General features: G+C 34.0%; 2 protein-coding genes across 14 annotated transcripts in view; one reads left to right on the forward strand and one right to left on the reverse strand.

Annotated features, from left to right (window-relative positions):
- LOC100645019 (calcitonin gene-related peptide type 1 receptor) overlaps window positions 1-13,507 on the forward strand; it is a 164,222-nt gene that overhangs the window by 68,778 nt on the left and 81,937 nt on the right. The gene's annotated exons all lie outside the window — the stretch shown is intronic.
- Window positions 430-10,695, reverse strand: LOC100645683 (UDP-glucosyltransferase 2). The gene is made up of 5 exons (XM_012313763.3): window positions 9,178-10,695; window positions 5,413-5,832; window positions 4,186-4,417; window positions 2,978-3,203; window positions 430-2,624 (listed from the first exon to the last, which is right to left on the reverse strand). The coding sequence occupies exons 1-5, from the start codon at window positions 9,577-9,579 to the stop codon at window positions 2,339-2,341; spliced, it is 1,566 nt and encodes a 521-aa protein (XP_012169153.2). The 5' UTR covers window positions 9,580-10,695; the 3' UTR covers window positions 430-2,338.

A 13,507-nucleotide genomic window follows, 5' to 3' on the forward strand; every position in this document is an offset into this window, starting at 1 on the left:
CAATTCAAATGTGATTTGTGGCTTCACGCGCTGGGATTTACGGCAATAACTAACTGCCGTGGATAGTCACTCGACGGTTTTCGAGTTACCCGGCTCACCTTCCAATCGCAATCGTATTTTGTTTCGTACGAGAGAGCTTCGTTTGATTTTGGTGTATTTATAAGGTTTTCAGTCAGCCGTATAATGCTCGATTATGGAGAAACTCAGGATCTGATAATACCAGAGAATAAAATGATCGAAGTGACCATTATCGGTCTTTCGCTTTTCCAATTAGGTATTTAGTTTCATCGTAACAAATTGCATTGATAATATTTAATCTTAGAATTAAGTAACCCGATGTAATCCCTTTTGAATCAACCAGGATCAAACGATATCAGTTAAGAACCGGGTATAATTCTAATGGGAAATACTTGTTAATACGAGTTTAGATTTGTTTGATACCATGTATTCGTTCTATAAAATAGTTTTCGTCTTAATCAAATAAGTTATCATCTTATAATACCAACAAACGGTACGATGATGTAAGGTGTAATAATATTCTGATGATCTTCCATATCTTCGTCGTACAATTCGTTAATAACAATTACTCGTTAATCTACTTTATTATTATTATTATTTTCCGAACATATCGTTGATTGATATTTTATAGCGATTGCCCCGTGACATCTGACAATATAATCATATTCCCATAAACGAGGATATCGATAAGAAAAATTCGTTGTCAAGAACTTCTTCACGCGTGTTGGCGTTATTACGGTTTCTTTGATATCACGTAATAATTTATATCGACAGTCAAATAAACGCTACGACAATCGAGACGAAATAAACATTTGAAATTTTTGCCTCTTAATTAAAATTACGATAGAGGCTTCTTTTCATTTGCATTTTTTCTGAAAAACTCGAGGATTAGTAAATAAAATGCCTCGCTGACGTTTAATTGTATATAGCGTATCTCGGTATTTAGTTGACAGTGTGCAAACAGGAAAATTCCAGCGGATAAAAGCGTAGCGACTAGGGACACGTATCATCGATAAAAATATCTATTTTCGAAATTTTCAGGCTGACGTTGCTTTTCCGAGCGTACTCTTTCATAACGTCGAAAATTCTGAGAGGCAAAAATGCGTTTGACACGAACTGTCAGCATCTAGAGGCAAGCGCATTTGCAACGATTAAACACGAAACGATCATTGAACATTTTGTTCCGGTAAATCAACGTATGAACGATATTTCACGAAATTCTTTCCCTCCACGAGTTACAAAGTATTTTTCGATTTCCAAAATATTACACCACGTTCTATATGATTTTGGAACAGAAGAAAATATCGGTTTACATGTGTTCGTTCGTTCTTTGTTTTATGCTCGACGACTTTTAGCGTACAATGGTGAGCAACAGAAGAAACATAATAACATAATTTTAAAATGATAATTTACTTACTTAACTGTTATCGTTACTATTAAAAATATCTGATTGTCTCGAAAGATAAAAACTGGAATATGTAAACACGTAAGTACGTCCCCTCCTTTATAATTTTTCTCACAGGACATTTTTTACTTAATTTACGTTACTGTGAGAGTATAACAATAATAGTACTAATAATAAGCTTTCGCCTGTTGCGACCTTAATTCGTCGGATACAGAGACCTTCCTTCTTTCTCACGCAAATGTTCTAATCATCTTTAGATCTATTCACTTAAGCAGCGGTAAACATACATCGTGTACATATTTTTTGTATTTTTCACTATTTATATATATATATATCCGATATATATATATAAACGTATATATGAGTGGACTGTTTGCGATTCGATATTTTGTCTTGGTCGGTTCGTATGGAATGGATTAATTTACAATTTAATTGCACTTACAAATTGTCCTAAGTAACAATATATCTGCGTTGATACACTTCTATAAAATTAAAAAGAATTTATCTAGTATCGTTAAAACTAGAAGATTATCGTTAAATTCAATTCGATTAATTAAATTTCCGTTTTGATAAGAAGAATTTGTCTTTTAATAGTGAGACGAGATAAAACGTTAAGTTTAACTAATCGTTGAACCGCCAATGACTATTTACAAAAAATACGATTACAGGGCGTGTTGCTATCTTATCTCTCCGCTAAAACAATCTTCTATGTGCTACATCTATTCGAATTTTCCTTTCGTTTTTCTCTTTTTTTTTTTTGTCAAAAATAACATATATAGTACGAAAAATATTTTTATCGTGTTTCCTTTTCTCATTCAATGGGAAAAGGAGCAACGACTTCGTCGAGGAAAAACGAAACAAGATTTCACGTCATTAACGCAATAAAAACAACAGAAAAGGAAAGGAACGAAGTATTTAAGAAATTTTCTTCTTGCGTAAGTCGTTGGAATTCGAGTTACTAAACGTTAAATTAAACATGAACTGAATCACTGTCATTATAATATAGAGAGCGGCGATAATCGTAATCAGAATAAACGCTCCAACGTCCAATAGTTCCACTTGCCACCATGTCAAGTCCATGGCCGGTGATCTGAGCGCGTTTGCACCGTGTCTGATGATGTATTCGACCCAATAAATCGCGGTGTCCGCCGCACTTAACGGACGATCCATGAATTTTCTCGAAAGCTTCTTCGCCGTGTCCCTGAAATGCGTACAGACACTTGACGAACTTTGTAGACGTACAATTAGACTCGTCACGATATCATGGCTCAAGGTTACTCAACATTTTTCTAGCTCGTGACACACGATAACTTGTGCCAAAAACATAGTACCAAATGACGAAAGATTTTCTTTGATATAGGGATAAAATAATTCAAAGATAAAATAGTAAGATAAAAAGAGAAAATACTTCTTATAGAAAAAATGCGACTGTGGTCTGTCGAATTGTTTGCCAAATTTAGCGGAACATAGAAGAATTAAAATAGGAGCAACGAATGAACGCGATTAGGTGACTTATATACGCGTTTGGGGAAAAATTAGAAAGAGGAAAAATACCGATATTTTGGATCGTTCAAAATGCTATTCAGGGCGTGATCCATTTTCTCCTCGGTCAGAGTGTCAGTTTCTAATCCTACTGCAATATTGAGCCGGACGTAGGTGTTGATATTGATAAATTGATCAGCAAACAACGGTATACCGATCAGAGGGACACCGTATTGAATTGCCTCCTGGGTGCCCATAAGACCACCATGGGTGATGAATGCTTTCACATTCTTGTGTTCTGGAAAAAAGAAAACAAATATCTTGTTAGAACGAAGATTAAAACGATGGTTAAAGGGGAGCTTCGTGATCTTTGCTTGATCTCTCGAAGGTTTATCACTTATGGAATTATGATAATGAAAACTTAAGTGAAATAAACAAAAATACATAGTCAGTCAACTACGTTATTTAATGTTCGGTAGCAGAAATATATAGAAAGATGGAGTATCGAGAGTATGGAGGATCTAATATTATTTAATTATTAGAAATAAGATAGCACCGATTGAGTCGATATATTTCTGTCATTGAAAATTGAATGTTCTGCATTTAAATTGCAGATGATCTTAATCTTTAATCTTGATCTTAATGACTTAATCTTTAAATTTTGAAGGGCGCTATTAACTTTCTAATCGATTAAAGCTTTTATCAAAAAATCTAATTCAATCGTCTCTATCGTGTTACGCAAATTTTGATCATTTGATGATCATCAATAAATAATGAATAAGCTGGTAGGATGTTATAGCCTTAAGAGAAGGAAACGAGAGGGAAAAGAAGAAATCTTTGACGCGTGTATCTTATTCACATCGTATCAAATACGCTATAAAATAATCTTTTAATTCTATAAAATTCGAATAACGTTGGAATATAAATGTGTTGCATGAAAGATGCGTGTGTGAATTAATCGACGAATAGAATTGAAAATAGAAACCATATTTTGTCTGGTCGCAATGTTGCATCGAGCTGAATATTTAACAATCAATTTTAATATCGAATATATTTATCCGTAATTCTGTTCCTACGTAAAATAATCTTTTAATCCTACAAATATCTTTTGCCGAAATCAAAAATGAACGAATTAAAATTCCTGCACAACTTTAATGGACTTTACCTTAATAGACTTTTATCCTCAACGGGTCTTATCCTTAATGGACCTTACAAATCTTATCTGTCTAAGTACTTTCCTTCTCTCAGTTTCTAACGAACGTTCAGCGATGATTACTTACGGAGAACTTTGACTTGTGGCACCCATGGTAAGACATGAACGTTCTTAGGCAAACCAGGCGGAAGTTCGTCCGGTTTTGCGATTTTCATCAAAACACGGATAGGTGATATTTTACTCATAGAGTTGTAGAAGATGTTAAGGAGATTCATTGGGAAGGATTCGATCTTCACCATCGAGCCAAACGAGAAATAAACGAATCCGTGTGTGCTCTCGTTCATCCATTTCTCCAGACTCTGAAAATAATTTTCCCATTACAATATCTCGAATGTTGTTACATCTCGTGATGTTTCAAACGAAAATGTTAATTCGTATGAAACACGATCGATAATTACCGCCGTACAACATCTACGTTGATTGCTATCAAACTTTGCAAACATTGCTGAAAACTACGTTTCGTTGTTTCATTTTACAAAGCGTATAACTATTATCATTGCTATTCTAACATTTTAACTTACTGTTGCGATTATTTTTAAATATATAGCCGTGCTGCAAAAGATAAACGAATTTTCGAAGTCAAATTACTAAACATTGTCTGTGACAGTTGATTCTAATATTCTAGCTAATAGAAAAATAAAAAAGAAAAACACCAAAAAATGTTAATTTATAATGCATTAATTCAAATAGTATGGAATTATACAGTATACGAAGTGATTACATATTAGATTACTACATTTAAATTTCTAATGATAAAATAAAAATTTAAGTGCAATTAAAATTGTATGACCTCAATAAATCTTAGTTCAAATAGCATAAAATTATACAGTATACGAATTGATTGCATATTAGATATACTGCATTTAAATTTCTAATATGCAATAAAAATTTAAATGCAATTAAAATTGTATGAACCCAATAAATTTTAATTTATATAGTACTTGAATTGAATTGATTGATAGGCGAGTCTCTTTCAAAATTCTTTATGTAACTAAATTTAAGAAAATTTGTTCCTACATTTTCCGATTCTCAAGATATTCTACTAAATATAGTTACGATCTTTCGATCACTATCTTTATCCCTTCGATACGAACAAGTACCGATAGAAGGAAAGATACTATTTGTTAAATATTTTTCTCTGTAATCCAGCGAGTTCTCCTATCAGCCGTGAAAAGATTCGCAACGCAACAGGTAAATGGAAGAAGATTCGTACATCGAATCTATCTATATATCTAAATATCATACGTATTAGCCGGACGTAAAGAGAAAGACAAAAGTAAAGAAATAAAATTACGAGTGGTAATTCGACTCCTTCGTCTCGTACGTGCAATCCTCCGACCTCGATGTACGCTGGAGTAGTGTGCTTGATTCCATTTATCGACATATGCGAGTTACCGAGGATTATAGATATCTTCTTCTCCACTTCTCTGATATCGGGCGCATCAGGGCTAACGTATTTCCTTAGAATATCCGTCTGTTTTGTGGTTTTTGCTTGGAACCGCCATTTCGTGTAAACAGTGTTCACAAAATTGTACATTCTCTGCCAGAAGTTCATATTCTGCGGGTAGGCGACTAGATTGCTCGGCGCGAACGCCAAATTTTCCGGATTCGCTATGCATTCGTAGATCCATGGATAAAGGACAGAGGAGCTCGCTCCTATCACTGGCACCTTTAAGATATCACCAAATATCGCGAAACACTGCGCGCCGAATACCTGAAACAGGTCGAACAAACGGGTGAGATTTATTTCCATGGAATTTTTACCATTGAAATTTACAATCTTCCTTTCTTTCGATCTTTTCGGAAGGGTCTGATGGTTAGAAAGAACCGAAGAAAGGTGGAATTACACAGGGTGCTAGTTTGCATGCTCTAAACGAATCTTCATCCAATTGAATCTTTATTCTGATAAAGGTGCTGAAACAAGAGTTTAAGTAAATCATCGTGGGATTATTAGCTTCGCATAAAGGTGTTTAATATCGTTCTAAGTTTTCAATTTAAGGAGAATTTAAAAAGAGATTGGATATTACTCGTAAAAGTAATATCACTTTTGAAAGCAATATCCAGTCTCAACTATTTTATTATATTTTATTCTATTCAACTATTTTATTCTATTTTATTCTATTCAACTATTTTAGTCTACATTCTTTCGATGATTTTGCTTTTCTGTCTGAAAAGTAACGAGAATTCGAAACATGGAACAATTGGTACAGTTATTAAAAGCAATAGATATCTTATTACAATGTTCCTTATGTAACTATTTACGACATTTCTATGACATTGCGAATTTAGCGCAGCCGTGACTTTCCATCTTTTAATCTTTCCAACATTCCTTATGATTGCTCAACTATCGGGAAGGGAAAAGAATTGCTGCTCAACTGGAAAACAAAATATAGTTTACGTCTGAAAAATTATAATCAGGTTGCGTGACAATAGAAAGACGGAAGAAAACGGAGAACTTCATGGACGATATTTTATCAAGAAATGACTAAGCATTAGGCAGCACTTGTGATAAGTGGCATTTATTGCTACTAAATGATGACAGCTTTAGATAAACGCGGATGAGTGGAAATGACTTTACATAAAGTCACTAGACTGAAGTCTTTGCGTAATAGAAGTTATTTAATCGTATTTTAGCTGTTATCGTCTATTTGCTAAAAGTTTCTTTGAAAATATTAAAAAGTGTATCTAAAACATGTCACAAAAAGTAAGCTATGGCAAATACAGAGTATGCCTGTTATAGCATAGAATTAAGTTGTATTATTTTATAACTTTATTACTGGCAGAGCTAGTCAGAACATAAATTATCGCTATTTCTTCGTGACGAGTATATTCGTCAAAAACAGCTAACTGGTTAACGATAAAAAATAACAACTATTTATGTAAAGATTTCCGATATTCTGAAATATAATTTATAGTGTAAATTCATTTTCGTTGGAATTTTCATACTACCAAAAGTAAATCTGAAATTTATCTGTTCGTCAGATTAGCAGAAAGGAAATTAATTTTTTTTCATTTTAAATAATTTTCTGCAAAGATGAATGAAGTTTCGTGATTTAAAGAATATAAATGTACATTATGCCTGATCGAAATTATTAACAGGAAATGGTAATTTAAAAAGAATTTTTTAAACAGATGTAATTATGCTATTCTGACGTATAAACGAAAATATCTTGAGAATATATTTATACGTATCATAAAATGATTTATCGGTTCTTAATTTAATTTAATTAAGATACTTTAATTAATATACGGTTTAATTAAGGTACTTTAAAATATGTTGTAATTATATCGAATAGTTAAAATATCGCAAGGATAGTCTAACTAATAGACTGTTGCCTCGAAGATTTAATATCTGAAGAATATCGGCGAGCAATAAACTGATGGAAAGAGGTGCGGACGAAGGATATTGCTTTCAGGGAATAATTGTAAGTTGAACGAAGAACGAACAGGTCGGTTAGTAGTGATTTTGATAGCGTTTCTTTATAACGAGATAACGAGCTAAATTGCAGGTCTACTTTGAGCAATAGGTCTTCATCGACTAATTCTACTTCCAATTTACGAACAACACTTTAGACTGGAATATCAAGTAAACACGAGATCTCTTACTCGCCCTATGACTATGTGTAACAAGTTCTCTATTTTTATTTATATAAATTAGTAACTAGTAGAATATTTATACGATTCTATCTTTATTTTCTTACTTATTTTTTCTCCTCTTTCTCTGCGTTATTTCATTTTATAATTATCGTCAGATTTACCAATCTACTGTTACAATCCTACACATATTATTACTTTTGACAAATGTTTGTTTTAATATAAACATGTAATTTATTTATTTGCCACAGACAGTCAAGTGTGCATTTCATAAACGAACGCGAAATGCGATCAATTTAATTTCCACTGAAATTCTAATACGTAGATTATCTAATAGCTCTTCCTCATTCGTATATATTCTGAAAATTTTGGGAACAACCATGATTGCTCAATGATTCGTAAATATTAATTGCGATATATATTGCAATTGAAACCGTTACGTTTCGAACTGCCAAGCTCTATCGTATAAATGTATGCGATATATGACGTAAATGACAATTACATAACAATAGATCTTCATATTTCTTTGATGTCCGATTCTAATCTTGCATAATGTTTTAATTATAAATGCGATATGTTCTCCGTATCGTAATCACGAGGCCTTCCTTTTCTCAAAAATATATCCTTTGAAAGTTATAATTTTGAACGAAGTAAAGTCCCTGGCAAATAATGGAAAACTTTATGCACTGTATAATACGCGCGAACTAAGAATAACATTTATATTCTATCCATATGCGTTGTATATGTGTTTGGCATTCAGTTGATTTCAATATATTTCTAAACTCTATAATCTAGAATAACCTAGATGATTTATTTTATTTCATCTCTCCTCCTCTAAAGCTGCTTCACAAACTTTCTTCTTGTAGTCGACCTTCGCCTTTATTTCGAAAGCTTACTATTAAATTATCTATTCGCAATAAATTACCGAGCACTCGGATAACTAGGAAAATTTACAATTTCAAGCGTGCATATTTCAAAAGTATATCTCTTAGAAAAAGTAAATAATACAGCAAAATTGTATCCTTTAATATTGTTAATAATGCTAGTAACAGAATTACGCTTTACCATTTATCTTTTATTACATTTCACGAAATTTCGATATTTCAGTAAATTGTTTCATTAAATTCTATCTTATTTGATATATTTAACTGTATTCAGTGGTCGGATGAAACTGAAGATCACAGGAGAACAGACACGCTGAGTTATAGATCTTTTGTATCTCATAGCGGAACAATTTTTAAATCTCCTAAGCTGTCGATCGATCCGAACTATTACGAACATAATTTTCTTCTTCGCTCTTAGAACTAACTACACGATTAATCTGCTACAATTTTGAAATATCTGCAGAAATGAACCACCGATGAAGCGATCCACTTTCTAAAATAGGAATTTCACTATTCCCGTGAATAAAATGATATCATTGAACAAGGACCTTTCTCACGCGATATTTTATTATAATTCATACCTCTATTATGACCGCGTCGTAAGGTGGATCGTTAGGCGGGTTTCGTATAAGTTGCTGCATCTGTGAGTTGTTCAAAAATTCACAAATATCATTTCCTGCCAAAGTAGCCACGGCATGAGTAGGCGAGTCTGCAAACAACGTCTTTATTTCGTTGTAAGTCATATTGTTCATGAATTGTCTCCCTGCTGGTAGCACGATTAAATCGTTGTAATTGGGATACGGCTTCGTCAACGGGAACGTACTAATCACATCGACCTGATGTCCTCTCTTAGCCAGAATCTTCATTAATTGTTCGAACATCATGAAGTGACTCTTTCCATTGAAGGGAAACACGCCTAATATTCGATATCCGTGAGATATCGATAATAGCGTGCAAATTAACACCACTGACAACAGCTTCATTTTTCGAATACTTTCTAACGGATTCACTTCACTTGAAAATTTTTCAATTAGTTAATAACAGAAGTTTACCTAGTTTGCCATCAGCCGTGAATTTTTACGAAGCTCCAAAATACGGAAAATAATAAGAAACGTAGGAATTTTTAACAAATTTTATCAATTTATGAAGCTTCTACGAGTTAGCCTTTGTAAAGCCTCGAAATACGAAAACGACAAGAGACGAGTCAATTTTTCACGGATCACAATAACGCGTCGACTGATCTTGCGATTGACACGGTCTAATTCAGAATCGACATTATCATCGTACGCCTCACAGAAATACGCCTCACTGTTTTGAAAATATTTCGCTGGCCGCAGAAAGATGGCAATCCAGTTCACTGGTTCCCGAAGGGAGCAACTTTTTATCTTCGACCGTCGATTCCAGCGAAGTTCCTCGACGTCGATCGGTATAAAACGTTAATAAATCATGAGCTATTGATCACTGAGTTTTATTATTATATATAATCAATTATCTATGTGATTTGAAGCGTCATAGATAAATTCGATCCTCCAATGGTCGATTTTTCTCACAATCTAAAATGCAATACGCGGCCAACAAGTAGAGAAACTTTCCAATCGTTGTTTATACGTATCATTTCCTATTAAAAACAACTGCCGAGTGGAATTTCATCGATGACGCTTATCCGCGAACACACATCTTCCTTCCGCGCTGTTGATCACCTTCTGTGCGGATCGTCGGCCAGCTACGTTGGATGATCACGATAAACTGTCCAAGTCGCTTCGACCAGATTACTTGCAAAATATTCTCGAGTAACGTTCGTGTTTTCGGCCGCATCGAATCATCTGACGAGTATGAGACACAGTTTCATAAACGCCGTTTCGATACTGGCTTATTATGTTTGTATTGTAATCTTCCAGGGTCAAGGAAACGCGTATATATAAGTAGGCAAAACTTGGAACGGAGCCATTGTAAAGAGCAGTTATTGCTCGGCCGCCAATAAATTATATCACTCGTGACGATACTGATTGCGTATTGCACATATGAAGTTCGATGCATCAATTTAGAAAATTGTATAGATTATTAGGTTAAAAGTATTGAATCGTCGTGAATCAAAATTATATATAAATATATATATATATATATATGTAGTATCTTAATGGGTCTTAGAGGAAAGGACAAGTAATGATGTTTTGATTTGATAAATAATATTCGAAGCAACGAAATGATTACAATGCTGTTGTACGTCCTATTCTCACACGCGGCTTCCGACTTCCCGATTCACACTCTTCGGCTTCTACACTCGCTCGCTCTCGCTTCTCAACTCACATTCTGCACACCTTTTGCATCTGTCCTCTCCGGCTTCTCAACTAATACTGCCTTTAGCGTCTCTTTTATCTTTTCCCGTCGTTCGAGACACGTGTCCCGAAACGCCCGTGGCCAGAGTCACGCAGGCCCTTTCCACGAAAATATCCACTTAAAAAGGACCGACGACACATTGATGTACCCGACGATGCCGCGGCTCTTGCGACATTGTTTACGATTCGGCTGATATCTTAAGCCTTTTTTCCACGATATTACATATATATATATATATGTAATACAATATATATATATATATATATATATATATATATATATATATATATATATATATATCGTATATATACTGCTCATAGATAGATAGATAGAATTACAACAATCTGTTGATAAGTTTGTCATTGAAGTTTGTCACTGTATTTTAAATGAGCCATTATAGAACGGGAGGCTAATAGATATTCGCGTAGCTCGATGGCTATTCGTTTCTCTTGATACTCTAAATGAAACGAATGAAATTTGCTACTTTAATTATTTCGATCTTTTTGTTCCGCTGAGTTGGAAAATTGCATTTTGTTCGCGGTGAAATTTGCACTTTCTTGAAAATTCGTAATAATCCGATTAGCATGTTGATTGGGAACTTTGCAAGAGTATAATTAGAGTTTAGGAAAATTTGCGCTAGAAAATGGAAGGATAATTCGAAGATCGATCGTTGCATTCTCGTGACGTTGAGAGTGTCACGTAAAATAAAAAGCAGGAGGCTCGAACGAAAAGAAAAAAATTAAGGTAACAAAGAAAACTAGAGAATTTATTTCTTGTATTCTGAATTTACACTGACTGCGATTCTGTTCTGAGCTCCAGCCGTGACTTTCCAAGACTGAAGCTCTTACAATTTGACTTTTGGTGGCATCTGTTTCTTCTTTGTTTGTCATCCCTTAATATCCCCACTGCCCTGTAGGCGTATGTGACCGTTGTCACGCTTTTAGGACATTCGATGGAAGGACCGTTAGGATACAGATGACTCATTAGGCACTTCGACGATATACATTGTCGCCAAGCCCGCCACATCTCTATCTCCATCATCGGTCCATCGGATTTGAAGTATGCCGGTCGTGACAAGAGACGCAGAGGAATGATATGTACTCTGCTTTCTGAAAATTTCGATTTCTTCGAAGTTTTCCTTTTGAATTAAGAAAACTGCGTACAAGTGTTGTTATAAGTTTCTCGATGATTATCGACAATTAACGCTGTAATTTGAAAAATTGGCCAAAGGAAATTCAAATTAGAAAATGGAAAAGTATTTCAAAATAGACTATATGTTTATATACTTTTCTACCTGTTATTATTACTTTTGTATGATTACACAACTGCTAACAATTGTCATGTCAGCTATAAGTCTCATTTTGCGGTCAATGAGAAACGCAAAATATGTACAGAATGATAGAGAGGGAGGCTCAGAAATTTTAAAGTAGATGGTGTGTATTAAATGACATAAAATGAAATTGAACGATAATTAATTTTAAAAGTCAAACAATAATAAATAAGTCTCGAAAGACAAACAACGAGAGGAAAAACTAACGTTTCTTAAATACTAAACAATTTTTAAGCTCGTGATCCTCTCGCTTCATGATTTAATCTATTATATATAAAAATAATGAATTATCCCACTCTTATCGTTTCTTTCTTATTAACAAAAGTCTTTTACATTCTCCCCTTCTTTTTTTCCACACAGCTACGCCTAACGTTCACTCACACTTGATGACATAACGTCATCTCAGAAATTACGTGTTCTAAGTGTTTCACCGACATTTCATATTTTCAGATATAATTTGTTACGCCACATTCATCCATGGTACACGATAATTTCTATTTTAATACTTAAATTTAATAATAACAATTTTATCGGATAAAGCTTAACTTATGCGTTAACGCTTCCGTTATTTCTTTATTCGATTTTGACTCTGCTATAGTATTCGAATTGCAAAATATTCGGCTACAACGACACACGTTTCAGGAATTTTTCAGGTTGCTGAAGCGGAAAATTGAACTCGTACTTCACGGAAATAAGGCGCGACGAATTTCGGTTGACTGTTGTTGATTAATAAATGTGTAACTCGTACATTTTTATATGGATGATATTTATTGCACCATGCTTAAATAAAATGTAATTGTTAACTTGTTTTCCCGTTCGACGGTAATTTTAGTTTTCAATTTTTAGAAATTTGTAATTGCGATTTTAACGAGAATGAATAACAGATAGAGGGTGAGAATGAAGCACGCGATTAGAACAACGATGACGTCGATTAAGTTTAATTTCCACCAGGGCATGTCCACTGCGGGAGATTTCAAAGAATTTGGCCCATTTCTGATCACGTACTCGATCCAATAAATTGCGGTATCCAAAGGGCTCAATGGTCGATCTCTGAACTTCCGCGACATACTTCTCGCAGAATCTCTAAAACGTGGAGTAAGAGAAGAAATACTTAAAATTTTAGAGAACTTTTCTCTTCGTTTTCTGATAAATGTTTCTGACAAGTATCCATTAGAACTTTATGTAAATTCTTACGTGAGCTGATTAATCAATTTCTCAACTATTGTCGATATAAGAATTTACAT

The sequence above is a fragment of the Bombus terrestris genome, chromosome 11 (genome assembly GCF_910591885.1).
Source record: "Bombus terrestris chromosome 11, iyBomTerr1.2, whole genome shotgun sequence".
Classification (NCBI taxonomy): domain Eukaryota; kingdom Metazoa; phylum Arthropoda; class Insecta; order Hymenoptera; family Apidae; genus Bombus; species Bombus terrestris.